Here is a 17825-nt window from a genome sequence, read left to right on the forward strand (position 1 = left end):
TGTGGGAGACATGGCTTCAATCCCTGGTTTGGGAAGATAACCTGGAGAGGGAATGGCAACCCACTCTGATATTCTTGCCTGGAGTATTCCATGGATAGAGGAGCCTGGTGGGCTGTAGTCCATGGGGTCGCAAAGAGTCAGACATAACTAAACAACTAATATACAAAGATCTACTTCCACTGGTTTGATGTCTTTATCTTTGCATTTCATAAGTAGTACATATAAATGTGTTTAAGCTCAGAATTTGCCTCTGCAGCCAGGTTATGGCATCACAAGACAGGAAGCTCACTGGTCACATCTGTGGTTTGGGCAGTCACCACAGAGCTGTGACAGAACCAAGGGAGGGACTCCAAGGTGGCCTACTATACTATCATTGTATCTGTATATCCTTGGTACCCTGGCCTAGGACCAGTCCCGAGAAGGTACAGAATGAATATTACTGAATTAAGTAAAATTTCCATTTGATATATTTTTATTAAAAATGGGGCATTTCATGTCTTTTTTTAAAAAGCTGTCACTCTTCAAACCTAGTTTAATAGTGATCCATACAGTAAATACTATTGTACCATTTCACTAACCCTCTAGTAACCACAGCTCATGTACAGGGAGTGTAGGTTAGCAGAGAAGATGCAAGACAAGAGGTTAGATGTTCTAGGGGCAACCCTGGCTGTGTCTCTTACATTCACATCACCTTGAACCAGTTGCTGTCCTTCAGACCTTATTGTCCCAGTCCATGGAATGATGGAGCCTCATTGGCCCCATTCAGGGCTAAGTTTCCATGAGCTTATAAACTGGTCCTACCTCCAGATTTGATTAAATGTCTTCTTTTAGATAACCCAGAATCCTTGCCTAGGGGTCCTGGGTTTTAGGCCCCACAGAGTGACAAACCCCTCTAGGAATGTATCCTCTGCCTGCTATTCACAACCCCTTGCCCACACCTACACCCAACCAGGAGATGGTCCCCGAGGTGAGGCCACTGGAGTTGACCTTCAGGTGCTCAGTCCAGAGGGGAGTGGGCACAATAAACCACACCCCAAGTGGGAGCACACAGGGAGCTCAGGGAGAGGATGAATTCTTTTGGTAGGAGGCTTTACAGAGCAGGTGATACTGAAACTGGGCCCTGGATTTTTCTAAGCCATGAATAAAAACAAAGAATTCTATGTTGAGTGAAGGCTTCAAGCAGAGGCTCAGGCACAGAGAGCGGTCGTAGGGGGGAGTGTAGGTGAGGTTCTGGTGGAGGGCTAGCTGAGCCTGGAAGGGGGCTAGACATGGGGGGAGAGGGAGGTGTAAGGCAGACTAAAGACTGTGGACTTCTCTCAGCAGCCCAGGGAGTTCCGGGGACAGAGAGTGGGTGGGTTTGCTGACAGAGATCTTCCCTGAAGATAAGCAAGGGCCCTGCCCTTCTCTGCAACCCTTCCATCATCTTGCAGAATCTTTACTGCTCCCAGGGTGAAGCACAGACTCCCCAAGAAGCCCCCAAAGCCTTCTGCCTCTGGCTTTCCAGGCTGTTGGAGTTGTCCTGAGTCCCTGGACAGAGATGAGTTAGGATTAGGCTGTGGCTGCAAATTGGATGCATAATGACAAGGTTCAGAGCCAGACATCAGATGTTGGAGTAGGCAGATAGAGGAACCCTCTCAGAGTAGAGCCCCTGAGAACTGTTTTAGCCTCAGCTGGGAGCTCCATTTTCCAAACTGGCAAATGGCCCCACTCCTAATATCAAAGTACCTGGCCCCAGAAGCAAATTCCCAGGGCCTCTGTGCCCTTACACACCTGAGCCCTCCTTGCAGGTGGTTAACAAGAAGGTATGCCTGTGAACACAGGCGGGATGGAGAGCCTGGGGCACAGAGAGCTGACTGTCTCGCCCCGCATCACAGGACCAGGGCGTGGAGACTCAGGTTTCAAGCAGGCTCCAAAGTGTGCCACCTCCCCCTCTGGCAGGAGGAAGGTACAAGTACACTTGAATTTTGGAGTAGGGTTGGCAATCCGAGACCTGTGATCCTCATACCATTGTGGTTTCAAGTGGACATTTTCAAAGACCGCTTTCTCTCTAAGTTCAAGAAAAAGAGAAGAGAAATCAGAGCAAGGATAGGAGATAACCGAGACCAGTGGGGTTTTTGTCTCCACCTCACAATTGGCCCTTCACTGAGGTGCCTCTATTACCTGATTTGCAAGTCAGGATGGGAGCTTTGAAAAGATCTAGTGGGGCTCCATTCTTGCTGAAAGCACAAACATTCCAGCTTGAGTTTCACCTGACCTCCACCCATGTTCTGAAATCACAGCACAGGGAGAGGCCAAAGGTATGCAGACCACAAGAGGCCTCCGGGCCATTGGCCTGGAGGGGACACAGAGACCAGCGGGTGTCCAGCCCTCCAACTCACAGAGAAGAACCCGAGCCCAGAGAGAGGAGGAAACTTGCATTGGTCACACGTCTGAGGAGAACCAGCCCAGGTCCTGGGCCCACTGTCCTCTCTCTTATATGCTCTACCCCTCCTGTTTTAATTCCAGTTTAACAAATGCTTAGATGGCACTTTTTATGTGCAGACACTGTTCCTGCATTTTGAAAATATTAATCCATTCAACTGTCATCCTAATCCTGCGGTACAGACATTGTTGTCATCCCATTTTGCAGATGAGAAAATTGAGAGGTAAGAAACTTGTCCAAGAAACTGAAGTGAGGTGGTGGCAGAACCTTGATGCAGCTCTGAGTTCACTCTTAGCCCTGACACTAAAAAACTTCACTGGAGTCCTCAGGAAGATAGTGTGAGCCATGCCTGTGCTCTGGCTTTATAGTTGGGGAGGGTACTGTATGAAAGATTGTCCCCTTTTCCTCCTAGAAACAACCTGAGATGCAGAGATCCTTACTCAATCCTGGCTCTGCTCCCAACTTAGGCAAGTGCTTTTCCCTCTCTGGATCTCAGTTTCCCAGTCTACAAAATGGACACAGTTGGCCTAGATGCCCTCTGACACCCCCTCCAGCTCTAAGCGTCTCGATTTTATGCGCAGTTCTTCACAGTCTTATGACCTGAATTCAGTTAACAGGTAGTTTTGCAGGGGGTTATGTTTGCAGTGATGCAATTGTTAAGCCTCAGTGTCACGTGACACAGTAGAGTACACAGAATTGGAAAGCTGCTTTGTTTGCAGCAGAAGATTCCAAACATGTGCACAGTAAAAAAAAAAAAAAAAAAAGAAGTCCTCAAAACTTTCTTAGTCTGCGGCCTGGAAAAACTCGAGCTTATCATGAGATTGTTGCACTTGGACTCCCACGGGAGAGGAATGCTCCATGTGCTAAAAGTATCCGCTGTTGACTGATTCCCCAAGAGGACCTGCCCTTTCTTGTCTCTGTGGAGTTAAGTGGATGCCGCTCTGAAGCTGAGCCAGCTGCTTGGCCTAACCAGACGGCGGGGAAAATGGACAATGTATAGCGATGTTTGAGGATGACAGGTCACACCATGACTCGAGCAGGGTACAGTGTATGAGTTCTTAGAGCATCGATAGATAGTCGGCATTTACTGCAACAGAGCCCTGCATGGATTATCTTCTTTAGTTCTCCGAAAGTTTTGGTTATCAGCCCCATTTTCCTGGTGGCTCACACAGTAAAGAAACTGCCTGCAATGTAGGAGACCCAGGTTCAATCCCGGGGTCAGGAAGATCCCCTGGAGGAGGAAATGGAAACTCACTCCAGTATTCTTGCTGGGAAATTCCATGGACAGAGGAGCCTGACGAGCTACAGTCCAGGGGGTCGCAAAGAATTGGACACAACTGAATGACTAACACACACACACACACACACACACACACACACCCATTTTAAAGATGGGGAAACTGAGGCTTAGAGAGATTAAGTAGCTTGCCCAGGAGTTGGGACTCCAGCCCAGACAGTCAGACCTAGTAGCCTGTGCTGTTAACTACCACCTCCAGTGAGGGCATGTGGGATGAGCCTAGAAGGGAACTTGGAGAACAAAGTTGGGAATTACCAGCAAATTTTTTTTTTCTAATTCAGTTTCTTTTGAAGTTGTTACTTATTTTCACATAAATACAAATCTTAGAAAAAGAAAAAAAACTACCAGCCTAAAGAATTTAACTATACATGTTACTTGTTAATGAGGCTTTGAGGGAAAGGAGTAATATTTTTTTAGTGTCTCAGTAAAAGGATCAAAATATTTGCATGAAAGAAGGCAGAGATAATCCCAGACTTATAAAGAAATTGGATCCTTCAAGTTGATTCTGAAGTCTGCAGTTGGGAATCTGTGACACATTATAAAAACAACAGTAGAAAACAACAGGCCCCTGCCAGCAACAATAATTTTAAAACTACAACTATTCTCTGTTGAGGTCATCTTACATGCCAGGTGCTGTCCTGTGTTTTATGGGCCTTGTCTCATAAAATCTCCATGAGGATTCTGTGAGATTGATCCTTGCAGGTTGGGGTTAAAACCACTCTAAGAAAAGGAAATGGATGCCTGAAATCACACAGCCGGTAGGTGACAGACCTGCCTCCCCCAGCTCATAATGTGTTAAGAATTCTGGGACCATGAATTGCAGGGAGAAATGATGAAGGAGAAAACCTCTGGAACTGTAGGATCTCCGATTTAGAGGGACCCTTAGAGATTACCTAAGCCCCACCCTAATCCCTGCCTGTATGAGCACAGCGCAGGTAAAAGAAACCCTGGTTTACAGAGTTTCTCCTGCACACATGTCATTCACCTGGTGCTTTCTGTATCTCATCGAATCATTACTCCTGAGGTTAGGAGTATTATCGCCACTTTGGTGATGAGAAATCAATATAACAACAGCAGCCTGAAATCCAGGGAAGGGAAGGGACTTGTTCAGGGTCACGCTGCAAATCAGCCACTGCACCAGGACACACCAGAATCCCGGGACTTCTGATCACACTACATGACTTCCAACCACAGTCCACAAAATCATAAACCCTCCCTATTCGTGGCCCACATCCTATCCTATAAACCAGAAGACACTCTTGGCCATGCAGGAAGCAGCCATGTCTGGTCCACAGGGCTGTGGTTCTCCCTTGTAACACAAGCCGGCAGATTCACAAGCCCAGGACAGAAGTACACAGTTGAAATGGAAAGAAATAAATCTCTGCTCTAAAAATAGGCACACATCCTTAGAAACACGGCCAGCCATGCACGGAGCCAAGGGTGGGCCTGGTGGGGTGAGGGCGAGTGAGGCCAGGTGTCGGCGTGTCCCCAGCCCACCCTCCGTCTTCTGGCACCCTGACCACCTCCCCACCCCGCTCTGCACCCCGCTACCTTCCCCCAGGCAGGCCTCCAGCCTCCCCAGAACCCCCTCCTCCCTGCTTCTGCTTCTGGGTGACCTCTTGGATCTGGAGCCCTTTATTCTCAAGATAGAATCCTCCCATTTCTCAAGAGGCCCAACCTCTCCACCCCTCCCTTGGGAACCCTTCCTGACCCTTCCCCTCTAAGCTCCCAGTGAAGCACCTGCCCCACCAAAGAGGGCCCCACTGAGCCATTTCCCTTTTGATGTTTATGTTTTTAATAGGAAATATGTTAAACATATAGTAGGGTACAGAATACGCCCATGTTCCCATTATCCAAATTTAACAAATGTAAAAATGTTGCTTTATTTGATTCAGATCACCCTTAAAGAAAAGTGATGGTAAAGTTTTAACCCTGCCTTCCCACCTCCCCCAGTTCCTTCCCCATCTCTCTCACTCCCTCACTTTCTACTCAAAAGGCAGCAGACAAGCCCCCACAACATCAGGTAGGTAATATAATGAAGGAAGGAAGCTGGGCCAGTTTTCTTGAGGCACATGGCCATCTTGGGTCATTTCTTACTTTTCTGCTCTTGAAAAGAGATATGGACGTAAGGAAGTTTTCATTTACCACTTCACCCTCAGGGAATAAGAGCAACAACAGAGCCAATGATTGTTAACTGTTCATTGACACCGGTGTCAGAGACAGTAGGGAGTGGTGGGGACTGAGGCGGACGGGAGAGTTTGTGTTTGACCAGAGGGCACCTGCTATTCCACTCCACCAGGTGCTCTCCAGCACTGTCCCATCATCTAAGTTTGCAAGAAAGGCTGGAAATCTGAATTTTTATGTGCAAGTTTCCTATCTGAAAGTGTTGGCCAGCTCATTCAAATATACAGACAAAAGCAACCAAGTTTTGGCATTCGATTGGACTTTAGACCTCCCAGTTTCCAATTTTGACTGTTCACATGACAGATTTTTAGACAGATAAACAGACAGATGGAAAAGTACCTAGCCCAGTGTCTGGAACATAATAGGTGCTTAATACATGTTTATTGAACATGTATATATGACTTGCCCACTGGAATCGAGGGTTGTTGCAATTTAGAGCCACATTGTACCACCACAGATACAGGGCAGCCAGGTACAGCTGTGCATATTGTGCACTGCGTAGCTCCAGGAACCACTGCTCGTATAAGCCAGAGAACACACAGCGCCCTTGGAGCTGTGCAGCGCCCAGTCTGCACAGTCAGATGCTGCTGCGCTCACAGGGCTTCCCCATAATGCGCTGTCTTTTCAGTTGAATGGAAGTGAACAGTTATGCCCTGTAGGGACAAAACTGACTGCTATAATCTGCTTCTAATATAGAGTTCAAACCTTTATTCTGAAGTTTCAAAAGATGATTTGACCATTTTACAGAAAGGGCATTCAAGGTCCAAGAGCACCAGTGCCCTGTGTGTGGCCTCAAAGCCCTGGGATGAGAACCCAGGTTGTCAGTTAGAATGCAGTTTGTCTATAAGTAATAGAGATTCAAAATAACATAACTGAAGCAGTGGTAGCTCAGTCAGTAAAGAATTTGCTTGCATTGCAGGAGACCTGGATTTGATCCCTGGGTCTGGAATATCCCCTGGAGAAGGAAATGGCAACCCACTCCAGTATTCTTGCCTGGAAAATCCTATGGACAGAGGAGCCTGGTAGGCTACAACCCATGGGCTTGCAAGAGTTGGACACGACTTAAGAGACTAAACCACCACCAAGCAGTGTTCTGTTCATCTCTCAAGTAAGTCCAGAGGTGGGAAGTCTAGGGCAGGTACGGAGCTTAGCTCCCCAAACTTCCCAGAGTCCCAGGAAGCATTCAGCTCATCTTCCTTCCATCACTAAGGTGTAGCCCCCATTCTCATGGTCCAAAGTGGTGGCCATAATCACTGCAGTCCAGACATTAGAATAGAGGGGAAAGGGTGGGAGGTGGGGAGAAAAGGAAAAAAAGCGATTTTTCAAGTATCTTTTAAGGAAAGTTACTGGAAATTGCCACTGGACATTTCTCATACTGTGACCCAACCTAGCCACAGGGGAGCCTGGGAAATGTAGTCTTTTACCATAGTGGCCATTGCGCAGCTAAGTGTAGAGTGCTTGTATTACTGGAGAGGGGGAGACATGATATTGGGGACTATCTGAAGTCTGTCGCTGTGAGTTTGCCAGTTTTATGGCCTGATGTTCTGCTCTGCCGAAAGTTCTGAGGGGAAGTGAGAGGAGTTTATAGGAATTTAACCAAATCCAGATCCCTGAAGGAAACATTACAAAGGTCTTACTCTCTAGTTTGGCATTTCCTAAAATCTCCATCAGTAAATTCTGCACCCCCACTCTAGCACCTTTCATAATGTTTCCCCTTCCCCAGACCTGCATGGGGCAGCAGCTGGGTAGACCAGCAAACATCTCAGGGTAGCAGGTGTGATGCTGACCTGAAGGGCGTCTAAGAACTACCATCTTTTCCCTGCTGGAGCGTCAGTGCTGTGTGATTCTGGACAATTCAAAACATGTTAGCACCTATTACTTGGGACTGGGGATTCAGAGAAGACTAGGATACATCTCAGCTGGCCTTTGAGGGACACTCAGTCTCTTTGGGGAGAGGGATATGGCATAAATGTGCTCCAAGACAAATTAGAAGGAGCATTATATAAGAACTGGCAAGATGCCTCCGGGTGTTTGGAAAGAAAATTACCAGATCGGTGTGGGGAGCACTGCAAAGGCTGGACAGGGTGCCCGAGAGAAGGGCTTTGAAGGATGAATGCAGTGGGGGAGGAGGGGTGGAATTCCAGGCAGAGAGCATAGCTTGAGTGATGCCCTGGAAGGGTGATGGTGTGGGGCGAGGCTGCGGAATGTGGAGCAGCCTAGAGTGGCTGGAACATGGAATACTTAAACCGAGAAGATGGGGAGGCTGGAGTTCGTTGAGGTCAAATCAGGAAAAAGCTCTCCATGCCAGGCTGATGAATTTGATAATGATTCTGTGAGTTAGTGGAGGTGCTGAGTATCTGTGACTGTGTTGGGGAGTGACCTGGTCAGGTACACAAGTGGGTGCAGTACACAAGCCAGCCTGGTCAGGTACACAAGCCAGCCTGAGGCTCCCCTGATGCTCTCAGCAATAAACACCATGGCTTGAACTAGGCTGGTGCCTGTGGGACAGAGATGATTCTAAACCCTGTAGCCTCAGGCTCCTTCCCCTGACAAGTCAGGCACACTCATTCTGCCAAGCCTCTGTGCTGTACTTTCTGTCCCCCTGTAACCCTCTTCTCTCTCCTCTTCACCTGGCTGTTTCCTGTCTGTGGCCTGGGACTTATTCAGCTCAGGAACCACCTCCTGCAGAAGCCCCAGGTGAAGGAAGCTGCTCACACTTGTGTGTGTCTCCCCATCTGAGAGCCCCTGTGGGATGTGATCACTCATTCATTGTCTCAGGATACCCAGTGTCCCCCAACAGCAGGGAAATGGAACATCTTCCTTGAACGTGAGGCAGAAAAGGAGGATAAGGAGAACCCCAGGAGGGACAGGTTTGGCCCTGCCTTGTGTCATGAGACATGCTGTGAAGAATCAGGTTAAAAGACATTGTATATATGCTGAACCACCAGTCTGAAGACAGCCATATGGATTCTTGAGATGCTAGTTATGTACACTGTCACCTATATATCAGCTCAGCCTTCCTGGCTGTGTGACTAATGAGGTGTGTGACTTTGGGCAAGTGACTTCAGTTTCCCATGCCTCAGTTTCCCCAACTGAAGATGAGAGAGTTGGCTCAGGGGCTCTCTTCCAGGCGTTGCAGCTCTGAGCTGCCAACCTGAGATCCTTTTAATACACTGTGCGTGTATGTGTGCACTGAGATCCTTTTAATACACTGTGTGTGTATGTGTGCATGCACGCGCATATGTGTTGCCTGTGTGTGTGTGCATTGTCCACATGTACTCTGCTAACCAATCTGCAGTGGTTCTAGCCGAGATAGCTCCTCATGTAGCCCCAACTATCTATAGCGGTGATAATTGTGCAGATACTTAATATTTGGCCTTTACTGCACCTGTTCACAGGGTGTTAGAGCTCCTAACAGCACAGTTGAGGATTTGTCAAAGTTTCCATCATCCTTGGGGCAGCTGGATTCCAGAGCGTGGGTGAGAAAACTAACTACATCCAACTTTTACATTTTACAACATTTAAAAGAAAATCGCCATTTAAAAAATTACAACTAGGAAACTACAGGAAGAGATTGCTTAGTTTTACCTCTTATGATTATTAAAAACAATTTTTTAAACCTCTGGATTAAAAATATATATATATATGTATCTACCTCTTTCTTCCTCTAGCCCAGAGCCTGAAATGAGCAAGATATTCAGTAAACATTTGAGGGATAAATGCATGAGTGTCTTGACTTTCTCTATCTGGAATTTTAGTCTGATAGGAACTCAGATCAGAGGTGGCAAAATGGCAGCCTCTGGGCTGAGACTAGCCTGCAGCTGTGTTTTATTTGGTCTGAACATTGTTTTTAAAATATTTGGATCATGTGTCAATATTTAAAAATCAAGAGCTCTCACATAAAGATCAGCAGATCTAATAACAGCACCCACGGCAGTTCTTAGCTAGAGCTGGGTAGCGTGGAGGCATTGAAATCTCCAGTGTGCCACAGACCTCCTCGCTCCCAAGTGTATAACAGCTATAATTTTCCATTTTGGCTAAGATCAAAGAGTACCTAGAAATTCTTCCTCCTTAAAACCAACACTAGGGACTGCCCTGGCAGTCCAGTGGTTAAGACACTCTGCTTTCAATTCAAGGGATGCAGGTTTGACCCTTGGTCCGGGAGCTAAGATCCCACATGCCACATGGCTTGGCCAAATTAAAAAAACAAAAACAACGCCACCAACTTTCCTGTTTGGAGATAACAAAGAGATCACCCATACATTAGCCACTGTCCTCCTCACATGAGTAAACTTCTAATTGTAAGTAAGGACCTTGAAGGCATGCTCAGAGTTGTATACCCCAAAGCTATCTCCCAAAGCAAATCTCACCCTAACCCACTGGTCTTTGGAGTGAAGATGTGTGTACGTGTGATGTGTGCATGCAGATACGGAGTCCCTCATGCAGAAGTGACATCTGTCCTGGAGAAGCAGACTGCTGCCTCCCTTTGAACTAACTGTAAAGAAAGCATATGCACAGCAAATTTATGCTGTGCAGACGGTAAGATAGGGAAACGAGACTTAAGGGCATTAAAGGTGAGATGCTTCCACTTACCCGCAGGCACCATAGCTGCATATGACTTTTACAGCAATGTAGAGGCTAGTTATCAACTATTCTTTGCTATTCAGTAAAGTGGACCCCACTTTAGCATCTTGATTAACCTTAAAAGCTAAAATAATTTATTGTTTTGCATACATGCTGTAACTGAGACTTTGCTCTCCTTTTACCCTGCTTTCCCCGTTTACCTTCTGTCTCCTCAGTTACTCCAGATTACGGAGTCCTTGGTCAGGTCCTGGCCCTGTGTTTTAGCATACTACCTGGCTTTGTAATACTCACCCTGTAAGTGTTTGTAAAATGAGTAAGGAATTTAAGAAAAGATACATTTCCACACGAACATGTTCAGCAAATATTCTCCTGGTCAAAGGTGTTGACAAAATGTTGTGGAAACTCTTTCTTTACCGATTGGATAGCTGGGTCTGAGAGTCAGTTTTAGGTTCTAATAGTTATAAGAGATCTAAGGCAATATTTTCTAACCCATGTAATGCCTCCATGACCAGTTTACATAATATGGCTCCTCACTCTTTAAAACAAAACGCCACATTAAATCTGGCCAGCTCTAGCATGCCCAGTCTCAGCATCATTTTTGGCCACTGACACACAAAGAGCCTGTGTTCTTAGCATTCTATGGGCACTTAATGTATTTCATTGGCCATTTTTGTAATTTTTCCCTCAATAAAATTAAAAAAAAAAAAACACCTTTTTTTGAGATAATAATTCTCATGCCATAAAAATCACTCATTTAAAGTATACAATTCAGTGTTTCTTAGTATATTCACAGAGATATACAACAATCACCATAGTCAATTTTAGAACATTTTCATTTCGAAAAGAATCCTGTTCCTGATAGCTGTCATTTTGCATTTCTCACCATCCTCCTCAGCTCTGGGGCTTCCTTCATAGCTCAGGTGGTAAAGAATCCGCTTGCAATGCAGGAGACCCTTGCAATGCAGGTTCGGTTCCTGGATCGGGGAGATCTGCTAGAGAAGGGATATGCTACCCACTCCAGTATTCTTGAGCTTCTCTTGTGGCTCAGCTGGTAAAGAATCCGCCTACAATGTGGGAGACCTGGGTTCCATCCCTGGAGAAGGGAAAGGCTACCCACTCTAGTATTCTAGCCTGGAGAATACTATGGACTGTATAGTTCATAGGGTTGCAAAGAGTTGGACATGACTGAACAACATTCACTTCACTTTCTCATCTCTAGGCAACCATTAATCTACTTTCTGTCTCTATAGATTTGATGTTCTGGACACTGCATATAAGTGGAATCAGACACTATGTAGTCCTTTGTTATTACTGGCTTCTTTCACTAAGTATGATGTTTTCAAGGTTTCACCTATGATGTAGCATGCACCAGCACTTCATTTCTCTTTATTGCAAAACAGTATTCTGTTGTAGGGATACACCACATTTTCTTTATCCACTCATCATTGATAGAGATTTGAGTTGTTCTACTTTGGGGCTACTATAACTAAGGTTACTATGAACATTCATGTATAAGTTTTTGTATGAACATATTCTTTTATTTCTCTTGGGTTTACCTAGAAGTGGAACTGCTATCTCATACGATAACTCTGTTTTTAATCTGTTGAGAAACTGCCAGACTGTTTTCCAAAGGGGATGCACTTGTTACATTTCCCTTCATTGGAAGGAATGGTGCTAAAGCTGAAACTCCAGTACTTTGGCCACCTCATGCGAAGAGTTGACTCATTGGAAAAGACCCTGATGCTGGGAGGGATTGGGGGCAGGAGGAGAAGGGGACGACAGAGGATGAGATGGCTGGATGGCATCACCGACTCGATGGACGTGAATTTGAGTGAACTCCGGGAGTTGGTGATGGACAGGGAGGCCGGGCGTGCTGCGATTCATGGGATCGCAAAGAGTCGGAGACGACTGAGCGACTGAACTGAACTGAACCACAGTGTATGGACATTTCAATGTCTTCACAGTCTCACCAACACTTGTTTTTAATCCATCTTTTTTATAGGTAAAAGGGTGTGAAGTGTAATAGCTCATTCTGGGTTTGATTTGTGTTTTCTTGTTAGTTAATGATGTTGAGAAGCTTTTCATGTGTTAATTTTTTATATCTTCTTTGAAGAAATGTCTATTCAGATCTATGGCCCACTTTTAAATTCTGTTATTTGTCTTATATTTTAAGTTAAGAGATCTTTATGTATTCTGCATACTAGATCATTCTCAGATATATGATTTGTAATAACTTTCTACCAAACTGTGGATTGTCTTTTTACTTCTTAGTTTCCTTTGAAGCACAAACATGTTCAATTTTGGTGAAGTCAAATTTATTTTTTCTTTTGTTGCTTATTGTTTCAGAATCATATCTAAGAAACCATTGCTTAATCCAGGTCACAGAGATTTATGCCTGTTTTCTTTCAAAAGTTTTATAGTTTTAGCTCTTACATTTAGGTCTTTGATTTATTTTGAGTTAATTTTTGTATATCAGGTGAGTTCATACGCTGTTTTTTCTATCCTATGCTGTTTTTGAAAACAAGTTAAAATGATAAATAATCAAGAGTTTAAAAATATGCAACTGGCTATGGTTTTAGTTGAAAATCATGTTATATTTCACTAAACGTACCATTTAATGGAATGAAAATAAACTCCTAACAAGGCTAATACTCTCAGTATTTACTTTAAAGATTCAGTAAGCAGAGAATCATTAGAAAAAGCCTGTCATGTTTTTGTTTTTTAAAAATCAACTGCTTTCAATGAAGATAAATAAAACTACATTTTAACATGCCACATACGTAATATTTTTTAAACACATGAAGAACATCTTTACTCCCGTATTATAATGATATGGGTTTCAGTTTTAACACAGTGGTTCTTGCTCAGGGGTGATTTTGCCCCCCAGGAGACATCTGGGGAGGTTTGGAGATATTTTGGTTGTCACAACCCGGAGAACTGCTAGTGCCGTCTGTTAGGCAGAGGACAGAGATGCTGCTAAGCAGCCAAGAATGCATATAACAGCTCCCATGACAAGGAACCATCCAGCCCCAAATCTCTCTTGTGCCGAGGTTGAAAACCCTACTTTTCGCATCCCAGTTTTATTGAGATATAATTGACATACAGCAGTATAGAAATTTAAGGTGTACAGCATAATGACCTGACTTACATACATCATGAAATGATGACCACAAGTTTAGTGAACGTCCATTATCTCATGTAGATACCAAAAACCAAAATTTTGAAAAAACGCTACTTCAAATCACTGGCCTCTATCAGATATATTCAAAAAGAGATATAAGTTTGCAAACCCCTTTCCCCTCATTTACAACCTCGTGGGTTTTTAGCACAATACTGATCCTTTCAGAGGCTAGAATGCACCCCAGCACCTCACCACCATCAAAATCCTTTATGGTAACAAGAATCTGTCAGGTCTTCCCTTGTAGGGATCATTGGGAACCTCTTGCTTTACACGCTTAATTCATTTTATATTTGTATATATTCATTTTTTGAATTCTAAGACATATTTGGATAACACATCCCCTGTCCAACCTACATATGTGGGTAGCCTACCTCCTGGCAAAATGTATTTTATCTGATCGTAGAGCAGCAACAATAATGAGCAATAATATGTGCGCTCACTGTGTCAGGCACTGTGTGCTAAGCACTCTTCTGCTTTATCTGATTGAGTGTTCTCAACAGTTTTGAGAGAGTGACTATTATTATTCATGTTTTACAACTGTGGAAATGGAGGAACAATGAGGTTAGTTGACTTGCCCAAGATCACAGTGCTGGAGATATGGTTACTCCAAGTGAGGGCTTAAGCCTGGGGTGGGGTCAACTGTGAGGTGCCAGCATGTCACAAAGAATTTGATTGCTCATCACGGGTAATCACAGATGGACGTTTGCAGGACAGGTAGGCTGTCCCCTCACTCAGCTGAGCTATAGTAGATGTCGTTACTCTGAGTGGACACACACAGGTAGCCACAGGAAGTCTCGTCTCACCTGGGACATGGCTCATCCATGGACCATCATCACACGGAAAGTGTCTAAGGACTGCTGCTTAGGGAAAACTGGGGTATCTGTGGCACCACTTACGTTCTTGGTGGTCACCCACAAACCAATCAAGGCTCAGTTGTCTACCTGCTGGCCATTCTTTCATAATGTCCTCTCCAATTCCCAGATGTCCCTCCTGACTTGTGGCCTAAGTCCATTTGTGTGGACACCAGCCCCACTCTCTGAGCCCTGGTATATACTGATACTGATGTCTGTGCCAGGCCCTGCTCACCTCAACTCTCCCAGAGTTGGGCTCACACTCAGTGTCCTGATCTTGCACCCACTGCTCTTATGGAAACGGCACAGTGGTAAACTATCCTGTAAAAAAAAAAATATCAAACTGCAGCCAAACAGTAGTATTTCCCTCCCAAGCTTTATCCCTCCATGTGCCAGGCCCAGAGCTCTCTTCATGAACCTGACAGCATTCTCCTCTCAGAGGGGGCATTTAGGAAAGGATCTGGAGTGTGAGTGGGTGACTGAAGAGATGCATGTTCTTATTGAATGGTACATAGATGGGAGATTGAATGGCTCTCTGATTTGTCCAGTGTGGGAGTGCAGCAAGAAGTGAGGTGAGACTGCTCACATCACCCTTCCTGGGATCCTCCCGACCGCCCTGAATGAAAGGGGGTGGGGGAGAGCACTGATCTGACCAGAAGATTTCCCTCTTCCCTCAAGTCTGAAGAAGGAGCCTGATTTGAGTTCTAGATTTGCACAAGTCTTTCTCTGCCCTTGGCCTCAGTTTCCTCCTGAAGGGAGTGTGCGTGCACTGGCTGATCTCTGAGCATCCTTTCCAACCATGAGTGTCTGAATCTCTGCGTTACTGAGTTAAAGTGAAACCCGTGTGATTCAAATCCACCCTAATTAGGAGCCTGCTTTTGTAGTGAGCCCACACCTAGAAGCCTGCCCATGTTTGAAGAAGAAATCACGGGGATTGGTTGACGATATCTTTCTTGAGAGACCCATCTCCAAGGGCAACGTTCAAAATATTTAACAGCCAGCGTGCATGAGCACAACGGTCAGCGGGGTAGGAAGCAGCGGGTAGGGCCAACTGGGGCCTGCAGCCTGACAGCCTGCCTGGCCCTTCCTGCCATCCTGCCCAGCTTTCTCTGCTTGTTTTTGGGGGCCTGCCTCTTCCTGCCTGATTCTGCATCCAAGGCCCTAGCTCAGTCTGCCCCCTCCAGGCTGCTTCTCTTCCCAACTACTTTCTACACAGCGGCTGGAAATACCCTCATGCATCCAAACCCTAATGTCATCCTATTTCCCCCCCAGCAGATGCTCTGGCAGCCCCCTGCTGTGCCTGGCCCCTGGTCAGCTGACCCTCACCCTCATGCCTTTATAAAATGTTCCAGACTGGGAACGGGTTTGGTTAAGAGACCTGAGTCCTAGCCGAGCTCGGGCCCTGTCTGCCGTGACCTCATGTGTCTCTCCGTGACTTCGGCGAGTCCCTGCCCCTCCCAGGGTGTTAGTTTCCTTACCTGTGAATGAACAACTTAGATGGCGCTCCCATGGTTCAGTGAGGAGTTTCTGGAGAAATGCGAGTCTTCGGCAGCTGACTGCTCTCTCTCTTTCTCTCCCTCTCTCTCTCTCTCTGTGCACCTGCCTCGCAACCACCACTGTAGAATGCACTGCTGCCCGCGGGCCTGAGGCAGAAGGATCAGACCACCAAGGCGCCCACAGGCCCCTTTAGAAGGGAGGAGCTCTTGGATCACTTGGAAAAGCAAGCAAAGGAGTTTAAGGACCGAGAAGATCTGGTCCCCTACACAGGGGAGAAGCGAGGTACTGGACGATGTTGTGCTTTTGAGTACGTCACCCCTCCATGCATCACCGAGTGCCAGCTGTCAGCCAGGCCCCGTGTCTGGCCAGATGTGACTGGGCTGCCTTGCCTTCATCCCTGCCTGGCCCAGAGTTACAGCCCAGCTCCAAAAGCATCGATGCGTGAGGTAGATTTAGTGAAGTTTGGGGCTCAACCAGGCCCGCAACACTTCCCCCTAAGTCCCCTCTAACTAGGGTGTCCTGATTACTCTTCATCCAAACGTGATACAGTTGAAAGGGAAAGAAGGAACTATTAAAATGATATCAGGACATGAGGCCCAGGCAAAGCCTGTGCCCTCCAACCAGAAACAAGAGATACCCTCTCCCTACCCTACCTGTCCCTGCTCTTTCCCCACAGCCCCTCTCTCTGGCAGCTGCAGCTCCCCTTCCTTCATCTGTCCCCCCATGACTCTCTGCCCCAGCCTAAGGCACACCATCTAGAATCGGGGAACAGAGAGGCACCCTGACTAACCCAACCCTTCCAGAACTTCCCTTACACTCCAAACCCTCCTCCTGTCCTCTGGGATCGTGCTCATCCTTGCTCACTGCCCTGCTGCCCCCACAGGCTTCTTTCTGTTCCCCAGACACTCCCAGCTCTTTTCTACCTTAGGACCTTTGCCAGATGCCTTCTGCCTGGAATGCAGGTCCTCTGTCTGGCTCCATGCTGTCTTCAGGGCTGGCTCCCCTCTTCTGTAAGAGATGTGATGGTTAGAAGCACAGACTGGAGCTGGGTCTACTCTGGCTGCAATCTTGGCACTATCCCTTACTAGCTGTGTGAACTTGAGTACATTTGTTTGTTGGCCGCACTGCAAGCCTTGTGGTATCTTATTAGTCCCCGACCAGGGATGGAACCCGCACCCCCTGTGGTGGAAGCTCAGAGTCTTAACCACTGGACTGCCAGGGAATTCCCTCAAGTACATTTTTAAACCTGCTGTGCCTCCATTTCCTCATTTGTGAAATGGGGGTGATGAAAAGAATATTATTACCAGCCTCCTGAGGGTGTTCTGAAGATCAAGTTTATATATATATATATATAAAGCACTTAGCACAGCACCTGGCCCATCATGAATGCAATATCAGTATCAGCTATTATTACCCTCTTGGTCTCAACTGTACTGTCTCCTCTTTCAGGAAAGCCTTTCCTGTTCCCACTGGTTAGCACATTCCATCCATTCAACTCCCCCTCGGTTAGTCTCCATCTCAGAAGCCTTTGTGTGTTCTTCAGAACAATTTATTCACACTGGCCTGTAAGCTCCATGAGGCAGGCACTCAGCCACTTTTGCTCACACAGTTCCCGAAGCACCCAGCAGGGCTCAAGAGAGAAGTGTTGAATGAATGCTGCTGCTGCTGCTAAGTCACTTCAGTCGTATCTGACTCTGTGCGACCCCATAGACGGCAGCCCACTAGGCTCCTCTGTCCCTGGGATTCTCCAGGCAAGAACACTGGAGTGGGTTGCCATGTCCTTCTCCAATGCATGAAAGTGAAAAGTAA

At 46.2% G+C, this 17825-nt stretch overlaps 1 protein-coding gene across 3 annotated transcripts in view; it reads left to right on the plus strand.

The window, feature by feature from the left end:
• TMOD1 (tropomodulin 1) overlaps nucleotides 1-17825 on the plus strand; it is an 89453-nt gene that overhangs the window by 26401 nt on the left and 45227 nt on the right. For all 3 annotated transcript variants that reach the window (XM_055578594.1, XM_055578592.1, XM_055578593.1), the window contains exon 3: nucleotides 16142-16298. In XM_055578594.1, the coding sequence (XP_055434569.1) occupies nucleotides 16142-16298 (157 nt within the window). The remainder of the gene's footprint in view (nucleotides 1-16141; nucleotides 16299-17825) is intronic.

Source organism: Bubalus kerabau, chromosome 4 (assembly GCF_029407905.1).
Source record: "Bubalus kerabau isolate K-KA32 ecotype Philippines breed swamp buffalo chromosome 4, PCC_UOA_SB_1v2, whole genome shotgun sequence".
Classification (NCBI taxonomy): domain Eukaryota; kingdom Metazoa; phylum Chordata; class Mammalia; order Artiodactyla; family Bovidae; genus Bubalus; species Bubalus kerabau.